Source organism: Aplysia californica, unplaced genomic scaffold (genome assembly GCF_000002075.1).
Source record: "Aplysia californica isolate F4 #8 unplaced genomic scaffold, AplCal3.0 scaffold00415, whole genome shotgun sequence".
Taxonomy (NCBI): domain Eukaryota; kingdom Metazoa; phylum Mollusca; class Gastropoda; order Aplysiida; family Aplysiidae; genus Aplysia; species Aplysia californica.
In genome coordinates, this window is record NW_004797685.1 from 524684 (window position 1) to 543892 (window position 19209).

The 19209-nt window shown below is 40.8% G+C and overlaps 1 protein-coding gene across 2 annotated transcripts in view; it reads left to right on the plus strand.

Moving 5' to 3' along the window:
- The first annotated feature begins 6867 nt into the window (after positions 1-6867).
- The window catches only part of LOC118477180, a 29398-nt gene continuing 17056 nt past the window's right edge, over positions 6868-19209 (plus strand). Inside the window, exons 1-3 of one of the 2 annotated variants that reach the window (XM_035971306.1) lie at positions 6868-7484; positions 15762-15850; positions 16981-17092. In XM_035971306.1, the coding sequence (XP_035827199.1) occupies positions 15764-15850; positions 16981-17092 (199 nt within the window). In that variant the 5' untranslated portion in view covers positions 6868-7484; positions 15762-15763. Of the gene's footprint in view, positions 7485-15063; positions 15851-16980; positions 17093-19209 lie in introns of those variants that run through there. The other variant, XM_035971307.1, reaches the window with a different exon arrangement.

Here is a 19209-nt window from a genome sequence, read left to right on the forward strand (position 1 = left end):
CCCCCCCTCCCCCTCTGAGCTGACATCATTTGTGAACAGTCCCTAAGTAGCCTGCCTCTTACTTAAAGGATTAAAGGCCAGTATGTGTCAAGACGCGGTGGAATTAAAAGCATGTGGAGATACTGGTATTATCATAAAGCTTGTTCATTTGTCTTGGTTTCGATTTGTAAAAAAAAATTTAATACCCATTTACAATGTATCTTGAAAAGAAGTCGAGATACTTGTGATTAAAGGATATAGGGGTCACTTTGCTTCAAAGAAAAAATTGTGGGAAAATGGCCCCCAAAGTTTGGTGAATTCCATAGCTTGAGAGTCCTTGGAAAGTAAAAATTTACTTTTTTTGTGACTTTAATCAACTGTTTTCTCTAGAGTTTTAAAGGTGGTGAGCAAAAAAATATGTATGATTTTTTGTTGTTGCAATCTGTAGTGTAGCTTTATTTTGTATCGATTCTACGTTTAAATCTTTACAAACTATCGTGTGATGATAGTCTGAATTTGCACATTTATGCCAGGTCAGGTCATGCCATGTTATGCCATGTTATGTAATGTAATGTCATGTAATGTTATATATTTAATTCATTTTTGTTGTCGTAAATTTAGATGTTTTAAAACCTATCGACACAATTTATATCAGTATATTTTATATCTTTTAGTTTTAGCGTCAAGCAGACTGTCCGATTCCGATAAACGTCAACCAGTTATCGTGAATCATCATAATTTGTTATCTCTTTCTGACCTCATCATGATGGCCCTGAGCTAACAAGTAAAATAAAATGGTATATGTTTAACGTCCCTATCAACACTGTTAGGTTATTTCAGGGGCGGGACCTCCGAGTTTAACATCCATTTCCGAAAGGAACGCGAGCCAAAAAGGAAATATCATGTAAAATGCCTTTCCCGAGGACACAGCGTCGAACCTATCTGACGCTCGGACACCAGAACCCGCACGCTCTCGATTACTGGTCCAGTAATAATACGGGGTGCCCATTGCGGATGGGATCGGGTCGGGTCGGGTCGGGTCGGGTCGGGTCGGGTCCGGTCGGGGGCGATCGCCCCACTCGTCGCCTGAAAACAAACGTGTTTGTTTTTGAGGCAACGAGTCGGGCGCGGTCGGTTTGTGCCGTGATAGGCGCTTTGCCGCTCAGTCTGGCAAGTAAACCGCCAAGACCAGACCCGATCCCCCAATGGGCACCTCGTCTCGTATAACTACTAGGCTACCGACGCCACTCTAGCACGTGAGAAATGCTGGACTATTATGATGGTTGAACAGTGGCAATTTACCTTTTGTCCAACCAAGCGGCCGCTCACTGTATCCCAGTGGCACCAGCCCATCGGGCATGTCCCAAATGCCTAGCTATAATAGGCCAGTCCAGCACACCTCCGAGTGTTTTGTTGTTGTGTTTTTGTTTTTTGTGGGGGGGGGGGTTGGTAAGTGTTTTACGGCGCTCACAACTGCATAAGGTCATTGAAAAAGGAGCGCGCGGGACACATTAAACATTTTTCAGTTGGTAAGAAATTTTGAATTTTGCTGGGGTGGCAGCCGAAGCCTACTGGATCTTTAACGTGCGCAACTTGCACACTGGACCTCCGAGATTGTTCACCTTTATCCGAAAGCTAGGTGTAGGTCCTATCTACCAAAGAATCATTGATATGGCTAAAAGACAGCAGTAAGAAGGAGCCAAGGAGTAGCAGTAGAAAGGCTGCAGAGAGTGTCAGGAGCCCAGAGGAGGTGATAAAGGAAGGGAGGAGGTGGAGGCAGAAAGTGGACGACAGAACACTGTTAGAGAGCAGGAAAGAAGGTGAAAGGAGACAATTTTAGAGTAGAAAAGTTTCCGTCGCTATTAGGATTCGCACCCGGGACTTATTGAAAGAGGGGCGAACACCTTAACACCCCTAGGCCACGAGTGTGAATTTGTAAAAATGTCATAACTGTTACTCTGCTGTAGCTCATCTGTAAAATTTAACGAATAATTATATGTAATTTTGGATGCCCTGTGTCGTTCCAGTCGATGAAAAATCAAGGTGGGCAGTTGGCAGGTGCTGTGGTGTGGTTTGATCTTTCTTTTTTTTTTCAAAGATCTTTCGCCCTTTGTACTTTCCTCCCTCTTCTTTAATTTTTTACTCTCTTGAAACACCTTTCATCCGCGACACTAATATGACATTATTGAGTTGCAAGTGCCGTAAAACTCCTACTTGGAATTACTTGGATCCAGAGCTAAAATCATAGCAGGCGGCACATGTCCGTAGCTGCTCATCTCTCCTTTCCAGCGTCCACCTCGGGGTCTTCCTGCTAATTGTCACCGTGAGGAGCTGGTTTGAGATACGCCTGACCACTCCTCGAAGCAAACTTTTTTTCCCTGTGCCCCGCTCACACTTTTCTTTTATTGTGCTGAGTGTGTGGGAGTCTGTCTCCTCTTGGTTGTGAAGGCTCTCCTAGCATCTGGCGATCACCATTGGTGGGTCGAGCATGATTCGGCCACTGGGTGCTGCTTTTCCGGCAAGTTCATCAGCACGCTCATTTCCGTGTACCCCGGCGTGACCAGGGAAGAACACCCATGTTATCCTTAGGAGGTGGCTATTTGCAATGGAAGCTCTCCAGTCACTGTAGAGCCGCCCACTCCCGATTTTTTCTAGGGTGCTCATCGAATCTGTGACGAACAGGGCATGTTTATACGCTTCCATACTGATCCATTCCAGCGCCTCTGTTATTGCCTTAACCCCCAGTGCCATGCTCGATGTAGACTCCAGACTGTTCTTTAATTATCTTCCCGTCAACTCGAGCACTGAACGCCCACCCAGATTTCTGGCCACGCGTCACTGATCCGTCGGTGAAGACGACAACATCGCCCATCACTGAATTTTCCTCAAGGATGGTCACAATTTCCGCATTAGTTGCATTTGCTGGCCACTCGCGACACTCTCGACCTAGAGTAGCTATCACCTTCATGAAGTTGCTCACGTCTTTCTCCGGCCTCATCCAGTCGCATCCTTTTCTTATGTCCTCGATTTCTCAACACATATCGAGAGTTCGCTCTGCCTGCACCATCCATAAAGATCCACTTTTTAATCTTTGGCGTACTTGGTTTCCTATATTCGGATGTAGAGGGTGACGTTCGTCTGCTGTTACTTGTAGGTAGGCCTTGACTTGTGCTAGCTTGTGTCGGTGGGTTAAGGTCGGCAGGTCCAACAGATATCTCATCGCTGATGCTGCTGTGTCACGAGTGCATCCAAGAACAGTTCTCATTCCTTCATTTTGAATGACTTCCCACTGAAACTGTTTATAACAAAAATCAATTTACACTGCCTGTATATATTACATGTAACGATTTGAAACCAGGTCTTCTGAGTTTACTTCATGAAAATTTCGTTAAATATCATTGTTATTTTTAAAAATAAATACAGTACCATATTTTATATTTTTTTGGTATCTCTCTGACTCTGAGCGTGCTCAGTTGTGTGCGTGTGTTAGTTTGTGTGTGACTTTATGTGTGTGTGTGTGTGTGTGTGTGTGTGTGTGTGTGTGTGTGTGTGTGTGTGTGTGTGTGTGTGTGTGTGTGTTTTTAGAACTTAATTTAATTGGATTTTTAAGGCGCTCACAACTGGATAAAGTCACATGAGCGCGAGAAACACAAATTGGTTGTCTTGACTACAGTTCGCAGCACGGCTTGATTTTGGTCGATAATCAGATTAAAATGTAAAAAAAATCATGGTAAAAATCCCAATCTTAAATGACAATTGAAATAATATCACAATACGTACTATCGTATTTACCATTTGGTGAAAATGTCGATGGTTTTTACTTTTATGACATCGAGAATTTTATAGGGATCAACGACGGAGAAAATATCTTGTAATTTTTGACATTTAAAATACTTCCTTCGGGTCTCTCCAAATTCGGGACATTCTGTTAATATGCCGTGTCTAAAGGAGAAATCTGTGTTGCATCCGACAAAGAACATTTTCTAATCTCACTGAAGGAGGTATTTATGTGTCAGGGGTGTGTAAATGGTGAAATTGTATGGGTTTAACGCCCCTATCAACATTATTAGGTTATTTAAGGGGCGGGACCTCCTCGATTAACGTCCGTCTCCGATAGGACCGAGTCAAGTGGGAAGTTCGTGTAAAGTGCCTTTCCCAAGGACACAACGTCGGACCGAGCTGAGGCTCGAATCAAGGGTGTGTGTCCGATACGTAATCGAGATAGATAGATAGATCGATAGATCGAATGATCGATAGATAGATAGATAGATATAGATTGATAGATAGATAGATAGATAGATAGATAGATAGATAGATAGATAGATAGATAGATAGATAGATAGAGACCTCAACATAAGTTAGGGACCACTTGTAAACACTCTGAGTGGTCGTCTTGGGTCGGCATGCACGTGGGTGTTCTTGGACTGGTCCCGTGGCTTGATGACGCTGCCTCACACTCACGCGGACAATGACAGAGTGTGACTCTGCAAGTGCAAGTGCAAACCTTCAGGCAACTTCTTGGGCTCCAACTCCATTCTGCAGCCATGCCATAGCTCTGGTATGATCAACGTCTCTCAGTTTTCGTCTTGGTGGCATGCTGATGTAATACTGGATTTTGCGCGAATGGCGGCTTTTATGGCCACCAAAGTGAGCATAGTTCGAGGCCATACGTCCGATTATGATGTTCACTAGAAATTTTATCTGAGGAATATCCGTGATGTCGTACATAAGTAGATAAAAAACAGCAAATCTGGCTAAAATTCCCCAAGGATTTCCGTGCTGCACGTGGTGGTTTTGCCCAATTTGGAAGCTTTGCAGTACGCATTGGTAACCCATTAACACTTTTAGAGCAAATGATTTTGAAACATTCCTTCAGTGGCGTCGCGTGGGTTGCAGATAATTGGAAAGTGAGCAAATGAGCAGTAGGCTTAGTAGCTACTATTAATATTTCTAGAGAAAGTCAATTAGTATCTGCAGGATATCCCGTAAGCTACATCTATCGATATTTACAACTGTTTCTAGATGAAACCGCATAAAAGCTGCAATAAAGTGAAACAATACTCCACTCACTATGGTCACAATCTGAGAAGAGCCCCAGGACACAGTAGAGGGAGACAACAGTTTCGATACCCTTTCTTTATTGAGTTGCCGCAGACTATACTATAGTGCGGTCAAAAATTCGTGGAGCGACTTATTTTCAAATATCTCCTCAACTATCGAACATAGCTTCTCCAATTTTTACACAGTGACCTGTACTTGTATCAATTTGTCTGAACAGATCGACATTTTTGTAAACACCTGCAAGCTGTATTCTAGAAAATTCCTTAACAAATACTACTACAAAAATCCAAGTGGGTAGTTTCTACAGATTTTTAAAAGTTTACAGCTGGAGCAATATATCTTTTAATAGCAAGTCCGTCAGGTTTTTCTAATCGGGGCATTATGCTCATTGAACGCATGCTTTGAGAACCATTAATGCAAAAATGTGTTCACTATAACAATAATTTCTTGTAACTAGTTTTGCAAGTAAAAATTGTCATCGATGAGCTGTGACGTAGGCCATATGCGTAATCAAAATGTGTGTGAGAAGCGGGAAGTGCTGTGAACAATACCATTTTACGCGTGACAGAGATTTCAAGTATTTTATATAAATTTATGAAGAAAAATGTTTTAATCTAGCCCCAATTGTTCTAAAAAAATATGATTTAGTTAAGACAAATTGATACAAACTGCTTTGCAAAGTATGGATGACATTGATTAACCCGTTTAAGAGATATTTGAGGATAAGTTGCATCACGAATTTTTGACCGCACTATAGTGTAGTAGCAGAGAGTTTACAGTAATACTAGATAGGCTCGCGGAAGCTTAGATCAAATTTTTAGCTTGCACCAAATTGATGTTGCGAAGAGTAGTTTCATGCACCTTTCTTCTTGTGCGGGAAGAACGATGCCTAAATTTCTCTACAGTGACAAAAATAACTTTGGTGCAAATTTAAGATTTTGCTTGCTCCCAGCAGTCAGCAGACTCTACCGCAAGCGGTGCGACGAGCATAACGACCATCCTCGCTGTCTGTCTCTTCACTGGCGCAGCCAGCGGGTGACGGATCACAAGGTCAAGGATGCAGTAAGCCCACAGAATTCTACATAAGTGCAGAATTCTGTGAGTAAGCCTAATGTAGATCAGAGAGTTTACAGTAATACTTAACCCTCTCTGATGTAGATCTAGAGCACTGACTGGGTTTAGAACACTCAGAAAAAGGGGGAAAGGGGGGGGGGGTGAAGGCCAGGGTAAGGTGGAGCACTTGCACGCCTAATTATCACCCTAGGTTTAGAGGTCGACCTGTGCCTGTATAACCTCTTGTAAAACTAGATCTAGATGTAGATAGATCTTTAATCTACTAGACTTTTTGTAGAGTATTCGCTCAAAAATCTTGAAGGCCAACCTAGGACTGTCCCCGTGGTTTTATACACCCCGCATAATTTAGCAAAACATTTTTTTGGGGGGCGTAATTTCTGATTATTTTCCTCACTCTTCTTTAAAAATTAACAGAATCGCATAATTTCACATTTTTGAGCTCAGTTTGCCCAATTTCATAACAATTTTTTTCATGAAACGGCGGGAACAGATAGGAAAGATGAGAAATGACCCGACCCGGGTGGGAATAACAAAAAAAAATAAATTCCCATCCACTCACTTCATTTATATAATTTACATCAGTTGTCAGCATTACGAACTGTATCTCTTGACTCATGCTTTCAGATAGCTGCACCCTTTTCGCAAGTAGATCTAGATCTAGATAAGACGATCTTAAATAAAAGTACGAAATGATGATAATGCGAAGATTTTTCGTAATGTTATTATTTAGATCTATAGCTGCACCCTTTTTGCAAGTAGATCTAGATCTAGATCTATATCTATATCTAGATCTAGATCTATTCTTCTTACGCTTCCACATAATTGTATAGACTTCTTCATTTTGAATCAGCTGTGTTTACAATAATAATTGACATTGACAACGAAACGAGACCTTGCTGAGACGATCTTAAATAAAAGTACGAAATGATGATAATGCGAAGATTTTTCGTAATGTTATTATTTAGATCTATAGCTGCACCCTTTTTGCAAGTAGATCTAGATCTAGATCTATATCTATATCTAGATCTAGATCTATTCTTCTTACGCTTCCACATAATTGTATAGACTTCTTCATTTTGAATCAGCTGTGTTTACAATAATAATTGACATTGACAACGAAACGAGACCTTGCTGAGACGATCTTAAATAAAAGTACGAAATGATGACACTGCGAAGATTTTTCGTAATGTTATTATTTATATTTTTCTCCTCTCCTCCTCTCAATCAGTTAAAATATGGCGGCAAGTATGGATTGAATTCAGAGCCAAATAGTCTAGAGACGAAGAAGACATTCGTTCAAGATTGAGAACATTAGCCTATAAAAGAATCTCGATCTAGATCTCGATTCTAGATCTAAATATATTTTTCACGTGAGTATTCCTGGGCGCCTTTTCGGTAGTTCCCACCCCGCAATTGTTATTCACGGGTTTTGGCCCCAAGAGTAGGGGGGTTTCAGGGGGGCTTGCCCCCCTAACCAACACAAATAGGAAGGGGGGTTTCAGGGGGGCATGCCCCCCTGAATTTTACCACAATTTAATGTTTTGCTGTTGTTAGGTTTGATATCTTAGCTCACCGCGAATCAAACGTATAGATCTAGATCTAGAATCTAGAACTAGAAGTAGGTCATGCTCAAGGCTCAAATAAGGGGGGTGGGAACTACCGAAAAAGCACCTATTCCTGTGCTGTTTCCACGGGAGGAGCAGTTCCGTTTCGTTTCTTCATTCACTTCGACTTTGACTCCTTGAGTTTGAGTTTGAGCGACCATAAGATTCTAGATCTAGATCTAGTCTAATCTAGAGGCCTAGCCTAGGCTAGCCGGCCTACCTCTATCGTTTCACTATTTTTCTCCTCTCCTCACTCCTCCTCTCCCTCAATTAAAAGGCCACCTCTATTCTCACCCGGAGAGAGAATAGTGCAGGCGAGTCTTGTGGCTATTCTCACCCGGTGCGCATTCACCAAATTTTGCGTTCACCCTAAACCACAGAATTCTACACTGTGATAACAAAAATTGTAGGATTCTGTGCCGTGAACAAACGTTCCATTACAACTGTAGCCTACTAAAAGCGTATGCCCAATTTTGTCTGTGGGCCGTGGAGAGAGAGAGAGAAAGAGAGAGAGGAGTAGCGCGAGAATTTCCTGGCAAAACAAAGTGGCGACCCGCGTAGTTCGGCTCGATTCGAAAAGTTAAATAGCCGTAGCATCTTTGTAGACAACCAAATTAATTTACTTTTGTTTTTTAACATCATTTTTAACTTTGTTTTGGTCAATTTGATCGTCCACACCAATAGACAGTATTCAGAAAGAGACAAAGAGAGACAGAAGAGGGGAGGAGTTGATCTTGCGAGAACTTCCGGGCGGGTGAGAATAGCCACTTTCCGATTAAAATATGGCGGCAAGTATGGATTGAATTCAGAGCCAAATAGTCTAGATCTAGATAGATCGTGATCTAGATCTAGATCTAGATTTGACTAATTTGAGACGAAGAAGACATTCGGTCAAGATTGGGAAGATTGAGAACATTATTATATAACGGAGTGTCTACGTACACGGTAAACGGGCACATAGCCTCAGGGTCTACGTACACGGTAACCGGGCACGTACGCTGGCCTCAGTGTCTACGTACACGGTAACCGGCAACCGGGCGGTAGTCTCAATGCTATGTCACACACACGGTAACCGGGCGCGTAGCCTCAATATCTACATACACAGTAATCGGCAACCGGGCGCCTCTCATTCTCTACGAACACGGTAACCAGGTATTTAGCTAGAGCCTAGGACTAGGTGCACGGTAACTGCTTCGGTCCCTTCATGACCTTGACTGGCTTGACCTTTTCCCCTTTTCACTCAGCTTTTTGTGTATTGTGAGCGGAATGCAATCCCAAAAATGATCCTAATCTACCCCCTGTCATATTTTCTAAGGGAGAGCAAAATGCAGTGACACTGAAGATCTGCGAATCTGGAACAGAAAACTAAAATATAGATGTTTACAAAACATGTAATACTATTACGAGAGAGAGAGAACAGAGAGAGAGAGAGAGAGGAAGAGAGAGAGAGAGAGAGAGAATAGAAAAGTATGCACTTGATGAGGTCATTCTCTTAAAACAAAGTACAATGAAACAAACGTACTATCGCCCATCCAATGAAACACGGACCTTTTAGTTAAAGAACATGGCTTACTAGGTATGTTTATGACGGATCCCAATTCCGTACAGGGCTTGCACCAATGCACGCTTTTCCGTAGCAGGAAGCTCTAGTAATAATCAAAATTCTAAATACTAAAATTTGCTTCCAAATTCACTTTTTGTCATCCGGTGTTGCCTTCAACCCCACCCCTCCCCCCGACCTTTAAAAAAAATCAATAATCCCCCCATTCCGGAGCCCTATACTTCGCACGGCGCACACTTTGAATGAACTTTGGTGACCCCAACGATCATTGGTACTCACAAAAACGCTTGATAACTTTCTTTTTTTTCCACAAGTGAAAGCACAGGACAATGATTTATTTTCATAGCGACACAGCGTTTGTAATACACAACCTGTATGTCACAAATGTTGCGTTAATCAGACTGCTACCGGCAAATTTCTGGGTGGTAACGAAAGCGATAGTAGATCAAGCTTCAGTACCATGCATACACCTTCGCTTGCCGCCAAAGCGCCCTGTTCATACTTAAAACTCTTTTGTTTTCGTAAGAGTTAGCACAAGTTGCAACACAATATAAGTTCATATAAGTGCCGAAGATTAGAGGTGTTAGTGTTACAAGAGAGTAACAAACACAAAAAGAAGGAAGAGAAAGATAAGGATGATAGATGTTGAATAGGAGAGAAGGAGCAGACCTCACCCGAGCACCCACAACCACCCACTAATACTACCTTTACACACACCACACTTACAATCACAAACAAAAATACATAAAAACAGAGAGAGAGAGAGAGAGACATCATGATACACTTGTGAATAGCCTCTCTATATTATATATTTAATACATAGCATGTTACACACCACAAATCACACAACATACGCATTGGATAAAACTATATGAGGAAAGCTTTTATTGGTTGAGTTTGTCAGAAGTAGACTTGACTATGACTTTGTAACATGTAGTTACATTATATATATAAATAAATAAAAATCTCCCCATAGCCTCACAACGATTCTCTTGGTCTCTACTAAACACACACAAATCACACAACATACACATTGGATAAATATGAAAGCTAAGAGAGTAAATAAAAAAAGAATGACCCTGGACATAATATTAAAACTAATGGAAGAGAGAAGACAGTCAAAATCAAACATGGAAAAGCCTACATCTTTAGGGGGTATAGAGCTATGGTCAACACCCAAAGGCTATAGTATTTGGTCTAATGCTTGCTTTTCTGCTCCAAATGGTGTGACATAGTACAAAACAAGGTGGCAAACAATCCAAGATTTTAATAATCATGAGCCATCAAAAATAAAGATTGTCACAGCATTTTGAAAACCAATTTTATCTTTATGTAAGTCACATGGGTCTCAACTCAGAATTCTAAAAAAGGAGGAACTTTCCGGGTGATCGCCACTGAAGCCCATTTTTTTTTTAGCGAAACCCCCATTATTATAATACTGTTGAACCCTAGAATGTAGAAATGAAAACCATCAATTTATCAAAGCAAGGTTATTTCACACCAATTTGAGGGTTTGGGAGATAATTTCAAGCTTGCAAGAGTCACGTACAAAACATTTACAATCTTGAATACATACAGAAAGTGGTGGCGCCTGGAAACTTACAGTACGACTTATTAAAATGTTTCCTTTATCATATTCGCCTGTTATACATGTACATGTATAAAAATGAATCTTGTTTTGAGCCTAGAACCAGAATATCGACTGTCATGATTCATATCATATATATATATATATATATATATATATAGGCCTATATATAATAAACGTCAAAGACAAAAATTAATGCTCAAACTCGAAGTACAGTAGAATAGTCCAAGTAGACCTATTCAGTGTGAGAGGTGTAAGAACTGTGGGAGGACAAGATGCAGTGATACTGAAAATCTGCGAATCTTGTACAGAAAGCTAAAAGATCTAATTTACTGTCACCAATTCAATGAAACGCGAACACTTAGGCGGTTTTCACAAGGCCTGCACCAACGCACACTTTACTTAGCAGAGAGCTGTAGTGTAGTAATCAAAATTCTAAACATTAAACATATTTTCTTCCAGTTTCAGTTTTTTTGTCCTCTGGTGCTGCGTCAAGCCCTCCCCCTATCCCCGACCCCCGAGTGCGTCTTTAAAAAAATCAATAATCTCCCCCCATTCCTGAATCCTGTACTTCGAAGCGCTCAGAACGCACGCAGGTTCATTGACCGGTCACAATGGCGAGCCCGACAAGACGCTTCTATTACTTTCTTTTCTTTATGTTGCCCCCATAACTAAGTGACGACACAGTGACAAATATTGATTTATTTTCATGCCGACACCACGTTTGTAATGCCGAACCTGCATGTTACAATAATTGTTGCGTTATCAGTAATGACAAATTTCTGGGTGGTTACGAAAGCATAAGTAAAGGCTTACTGGACGCTCTGTTATGAAATTTAGTGGGTATCATGCTGGACTATAGAGCGGTTGACCCTAGTCTGGACGCTCAGTTATGAAATTCAGTGGGTATCATGCTGGACTATAGAGCGGTTGACCCTAAATACCCGGTTACCGTGTTCGCTGATAGAGATATAAAATTATAATGAGAGGCTGCCGGTTACCGTGTACGTAGATATTGAGGCTATGCGCCCGGTTACCGTGTGTGTGACATTGAGGCCAGTGTACGTGCCCGGTTACCGTGTACGTAGACACTGAGGCTACGTGCCCGGTTACCGTGTACGTAGACCCTGAGGCTGCGTGCCCGGTTACCGTGTACGTAGACACTCCGTTATTATAATTATAATAGAATCTAGATTCTAGATATAATATTTTTCACGTGAGTATTCCTGTGCTGTTTCCTCGGGAGGAGCAGTTCCGTTCCGTTTCCTCATTGCTTATTCACTTTGAGCAACCATTAGCGTTTTGCTTTCAACTTTCAGTCTCTGTATATGCCAATGCCAATGCGGCCAATGGTGGATTATTAAGGCGTCACTGCCCCGTGAACGTACCTGGCCACTGCGTTGATTGTTTGATGATTCTGATCTTGATCTAAAGTCCAGAGATGTTTGTCATTTCTCTCTATGTACTCCCATTATTTTTGCGGAGTGTCTACTACGTACACAGTAATCGGGCAATTAGTCAGTCTCAGTACCTACGTAGATCTACACATTAACCGAGCACCTAGTCTCACCTAGATCTACTCTTAGTATCTACGTACACGGTAACCGGGCACCTAGTCTCAGTGTCTACGTACACGGTAACTTGAATGAAATTAAATCAATATTTGTCCTGTGTTGTCACTCTCTGAAAAAAAAGAATGCGTCTTGTCGGGCTCGCCATTGTCACTCGTGACCAGTCAGTGAGCCTGTGCTTGTGCATCATATTGTGAGTACCCGTTGGGGTCACCAAAGTTCACTCCAAGTCTCTGCGCTGCGAAGTAAAGGGCTGCGGAATGGTAGGGATTTATTGATTTTTTTTTAAAGGCTTAAATTAAGGTACAGTCGGGGGAGCGGTATGTGGGGATGAAGGCAACACCGGATGACAAAAACTGAACTTGGGAGTTCTGAACTGCCCGGTTACCGTGTACGTGACACTGAGACTACATGCCTGGTTGCTGGTTACCGTATACGTAGATATTGAGGCTACATACCCGGTTACCGTGTACCTGACACTGAGACTCACTACTACGTGACCAGTTGCCGGTTACCGTGTACGTAGACACTGAGGCTAGGTGCCCGGTTACCGTGTACGTAGACACTCCGTTGTTTTTGTTTGTTTGTCATTTCTTTCTGTCTATATACACCCATTAATAAATGTTTGTTTGTCATCTCTATGTACACCCTTTGCGTTTCAAATTGATATATATATATATTCATGTTAGTCAGACCGTGGCGCGTGGATTTTCAGCTTTAAGAAAAAGTTGAGTGGCATCCCTGAGGTCTACTGGCTTAAATTTAGGCCTTCTGTACTGATTTTGATGGCCATTGAGTACCTTTGGCCTATATATATAATATTCATAGAGTTCAGAGTGGTCGCTCGTTATGGAAGTCCTCCCCTAAATAAAATTTACGCGAGAAAGTAAACAATTACCAGGGTTAGATCTAGATGCACTAGATTCTAGGTGATAGGTGTGTCTTTTCTTTATTTGTTAGTTGGGGTAGTCGCTCGTTACGGAAGCAGGCCTAAGCCCTTTCCGAAATATGGGAACCGGTCATCTCGTCACTCCCCAGCCCCATGGGTGACGAAATGGCTTTGCTTATTTCTCCAAAATTGTTTAGGCCAGAGTTTAAGAGAATCCGCCTCAGCAGTCTTTATATTTTAAATCACCAATTCAAGCACGCAATTGTTGGGCCGTGGCCTCTTGTTTTTTATTTAAAAATCTAATTCTAAGCCAATCATGGCATACAACTACCCTCCCCCCCCCCCAACTGCCCCCACCTCTTTCACCAATAAAAACAACTCAACAGAACTCACCCAGTTATGAGTAGTGTGGCTGATTAGGTAGGCATGTCTGCATGATGTCTTGCAATCCACCCCGGCCTACCACACACCACTCAACCCTCCCCCATAAATCGTGATTGCGATTGCCAGGACAATACACGTTTGATGTTTGCAAGTGTGTGACGAAATGACCAATTTCATTCTACCTTGTGGATTTTGGGTATGACGAGATGACTGGGATCTCTCTCTTGACTGCACCGGTGTGACGAAATGACTGGTGTTCCAGTTCACTGGATCTAGATCTAGTTGATCTAGATCTATCTAGTAACTTTATTTCAATTTCTTCATCATGGGAGGATTTTAATTTTGGATAGGGTCAGGGATAGGATTAGCGGGACAAAGACTATTAATGGGACATGTGTCAATTTAAGCTCCCGTATATTCAACACGTTCTTAGACTTAAAACTCTAATAGCATGAATGTGGACGGGTACCGTACATTGCCGTACATTGTTGTGGGTCTTTTTCTTTTTGGGAATGATGTGCTTCTCTTTTTTTTTTGACCGATGCGTCTAAGTTAAAAGTAAATTGATGCTGTGACTGGGAAATGCGCAAATGGCGTTGGACGGTGCTGAAAACCAATCTCTATCAGAAATGACCCTAGGGGGGCCAGGGCTGAAGCTCCGTCGGATCGTGTTCGTGTCGGAATAGTCACTCCCATTCCGTAACAAGCCACTACAATGAAACTGTAGAATAATAGAGGGTTTGGGGTAGGGGTAAGGGTAGGGTGAGGTTAGGGGTAATGGTAAGGATGGGGGTTGGGTCAGGGTTAGGCGTCTTCGGTATATTTAGCCTATTGTGTTTATTTGGGTGGCTGCTCGTTACGGAAGTCCTTCCGGATTGGCTTCTTGGAATCTAGGGGTAGGATTGCAAGATTGTAGGTGGAGGATTTTTAAGGCAATCCGGTTTTGGCCCCAAGAATAACCATGGAGTGTGGGTTTTGGCTCCACGGATGATTACTTCTGGTTCTGAACAATTACTTTTCTGGATCTTGGTATGTTTCAAGTAGTTTGCTCATGCCCCCTGTCATATATACCAACAATGACAAAAATAACTAGCTCGTTACCTAGAAAAATGGATAAAAGCTATCAGTTTTTCAAATTTCAAGTGTTTAGAGCTATGTATGTAAGCAACATTTTAGGATGTTCATGCCATGCTGTCCGTGAAAAGCACAGTTCAGAGAAAATGACCTTAAAAGTAAAAAATGACCCGTTAGTGCCTATATGAAACAAAATGTTCCCGTACTGCATGCTTTTCTCAGCAAAATGATATACCGGATTTGATATATATATATATATATATATATATATATATATATCTCTAAACCCATTCAGGTATTCAATTGTGCAAAAACCCCATAACTGATATTTTGACCCATTTTTCACCTTAAGTCCCACCCAGTCCCCCCTTTTTTAAAAGCAAAACCAGTTCAACCACATAAAAGTAAGAACCGCATTATAAGGATACAACTGGACTACTTGCTATTCCCATGCACTGGAACGTATACAGTTACACCTTTGTCTGTGATCAGTTTAGATGGCCAGGAGGGTAGAAATTGTTCCAATTCAAAATCAAAGGTAATCAGAATTGTAACTGTATCATGTAAAATGAGCAATGGATTTAATGTGCACAGGCTTTAAACTAAAAGAATGATCTCAATTCGAATCACGACACAGAAGGTACTGATTTTTTGGTTGTATGTGGCATTGGGATTCGTGGAAATATTTAGAAATCACATTAGACCAATACATCATGTATAAGATTTTAGACAATATGATTAGTGAATTTTGAGTTTTTGTGGTTGCCGAAAAGTTCTGGATTTTTTTCGTAGCCAGTAATTTGCACCTGTTTTTTGTGTGGGGCACATATCTTGAAAGGTCAAACCTTGTTGCTGGGGGGTGGGGCAACTGAAAATGCAGGGCTGGTGTTAAGTTTTTCGTAAAGGTTTATTTTATGTTTTAAATTCATATAATGTATAATTTCTTTTATTTATTTATTACTTTTTTTTTCTCCAGAAATGAAAACAATGGAGGGCAAAGTGTGGCAGCTCACAGGCGCGGACACAACATGTGGCTGTGAAGCCATTGGCCAGTTGTTTATTGATGTAAACTTTCTTAGGTTCATGTAGATTATTAACATATATATGTGAGGCATCAGGGTGAAATCAGGCACTCGTCAAAATTATGAAATTGGAGAAACAGGAATTTTTCTGCCAGTTTGGCAGTTCTTCTCGAAATTTTGTTTCTTGGCTCTTCCCCTTTTTATGTCCATATAAAAACCTATTTCCATGTGACTTTTACTGAACAAAACCGTTGATTAAAGGCTCAAAATATGTCATTTTTCAGTTTTCAAGGACTCTGCAAAGCTATTGAGGTTCCAAACATTGGTGTCCACTTTCTCGCTAATTACACTACTGAAATCAGGAGGTGACGTCTATTCTCAGGATTGATGGGTATTTGTTTCATTGAAAGTAAAACAAATGAAAAAGCTTTCAGATGATACCAATAACTTCACATGCCCAAAAATTGACGAGCGCTTGATTTCACATATTAGAATTAGATATGTCATGATAAATAACTTTGTTAGTCTTTGCCATAAAAAGTAATTGTAGCAAAACCCTGATGACCAAAATTTTACTGGACAAGAGAATATTAAAATCTTCTCGTTAAGCAGATTTTTTATAGGGAAGTAAGTTGCAATGCACAAAGAGGGAAAATATACAGGGATTTGAAATCCTTTCATGGTAAAAGAGATTCTGTCTTAAATAGGTTTTGTTAAACAAGAACCACCGTATATATATGTGTGAACATGAATTATAAGCAAGCACAATGTAATAAAATTGTGCTTTTGAAAAATTTTTCTCTATCCATTTTTTGAAATAGGTTTGGTACAGTACAAAGAGGGATTGATACATCGCTGCTTTAGGAATTACAAAGTTCTATCTGACATTTTTAGCTGTTATAAAAGACGAAAGTTACTAGGACCATTAGGTCAGAAACCAAATATTCTACTTCTATCCCCGCTATCAAAATCGTAAGATTATTCAGAGTCATTATCAAGATATTCAAGGAATGGCATTCGAAAAAGCTTGACATGTTGTTCAACTCAAAATTTTTTACGTCAAGTCAGTCAACCTGGTTGGCTACTGAGCAGACAGAACATTGTAATTCCAAGGTAGCGACATATGGACAAGGCTGTATGTAGATACTCACTGCCATGTTTACTTCATTTCAGAGTGCAGAGAGACCCAGAACGGCATCTGCAACAGATGGCAGTACATTTGTATGGTCGGTGGACCAACAGCTGACTCTGTTTCAGGGGCAGCACACTTGCATCAAACATTTCCGTATGTGTATAACTGGGGACGTCACTTTGTTTAACACCCTCCACTTTTCTTGTAGCTTCTATGTCGGTGTTGACTATTGTAGCCATATCTGCCTTCACTTCTGTCAGTTTAACTCTGTGTTGTTTCGTTCTGGAAAGGCTAGATTGTTTGCAATTTTGGGGGTGTTTTTATGGACTTACAGCTTTCATTGACTGATTGATTTAGAGCCTATAATAAATACCTAGCATCAATTTGGACGATGACTTGGTACCGAGGAGATTTTATCAAGCTATGATAACAGAACTGAAAAATGAACTTTGCTGTAACTTTCAGTGACACACTTTTTGGAATGTCAAGTTCTTACTTTTTAAAAATGGACTCATGTATTAGCCATTCTTAATTATTTTGCTGATTTTACTTCACAATTTAACTTCATGAATATGGTGTGAGACGGTGTGGTGAAATCAGGCGCTCGTCAAAATATGAAATCAGAGAAACGAGCATTTTTCCGCCAGTTTCGACATTTTTCTTGAAATTTTGTTTTTGGCTCTACCTCTTTTCATGTCCATATAAAAACCCATTTCCATGTGAATTTTGCTGGAAAAACATTGATTAAAGGCACAAAATATGTCATTTTTCTGTTTTCAAGGACTCTTTAGCTATTGGAGTAACCGAACTTTGGCAACCATTTTCTCGCTTATTTCACCACTGAAACCAAACGACCTCACTTCCTTCAATCGGAAATATCTCGAGTTCTATTCAAGATAGTTGGATATCTATTTAATTGAAAGCAAGGCAAATAAATTGGCTTTCAAATGATACCAATAACTCCACATGCACAAAAACTGACAAGCGCCTGATTCCATTACATCGTGACACATCTTATCTATTTGTGGTGGCCAAATTTTGCTATTCAAAAGGCTTTTTAATGGCTGCATCGATCGACATACCGTTTTCGCCTAAAGATTCTTTAAAATATTCTCCAGATCATGACGCCCTTCGTTTTTTCAATGTTGAGACAGTTTTGCTGCAAAAAGCTACATTTCTTTATTTCGCCGATCGCTTTTGTAGGCCGACGCTTCTGTCTCTGTATTTTTAGAAAACCCGAAAGTGATATTTCGTGAGGCGCATTTTGTTTTGAGAGTATAGATCTAGACCTTCTAATTGTTTGTGTCTCTCAAGACTTATTGCTCCATTCCAATAGAGTGTAAATATAGTAGGCCAATTACTTTTAGTTGATATTAAAGCACCGATCTTTCCTTTCATCGAAAGGGGGCCCAGCTTGTATTATTATACTCGCCTAGAATATGACCAATTTTTTTTGCCATAAAAATTATATCCCTAATGAAATGCGTGACATATATAGCCATGATCGGGCCTAAAGAGGGGGAAATGATATAGGTTTTCCGTTGAGTGATTACCTCACTGATTAATTAAATCAGTTTCAAAACTTAATGTATTAACCAGTGGGTGTTATAGGTGAGACACTGATGTTGGAGTAGTGCTTGATTTCAGGCATGTCAGATATTCACTGTGTATTGTGTGCTTGACCAACGAAAATGGGCTGATTTTAGAGTCAAAGTATATCCCTGTATTATACTTGAAGTTGTGTGGTAGGTGAATATAATATATACAGTAAGCTTAATTGACATGTTCATTAATGAGAGAATGCTCATAGTTCGTATGCTCGTGTTTTCTTCCCCCTCCATGTTACAGATGGTTGGAGGGTACTTCGGAACTCGACTCCCATTACGTCACGCAGTTACCATTTTTGTTGTTGTTTGTTTGGTTGTTTTTTTGTTTTTTTTGGTATGGCATGTATGTTTGACGGCCGGCTGAGCAACAACTGTATGAACCAGGAGTCAGCAATCAACCACCTACAAGTTGTAATGTTCACACACTGTGCATCATGGAGTTACTGTTGTACTCCTACTCCCTGTACTTTAACACATCAATGATGGGCGCTTGTTAGCTCAGTTGGTATATATATCATGCTGCGCTATGGAACGGATGGCCCTGGTTGGAATCACAGACTGGGCATTCTTAAACTTGGGTTGTTTTGTGGAGTTTTCAAGGATCTCAGTGGGTGGTTGGTGGGTGCTCTGGTGTGGTTTGCTCCTTCTTTCTTATCAAACGTC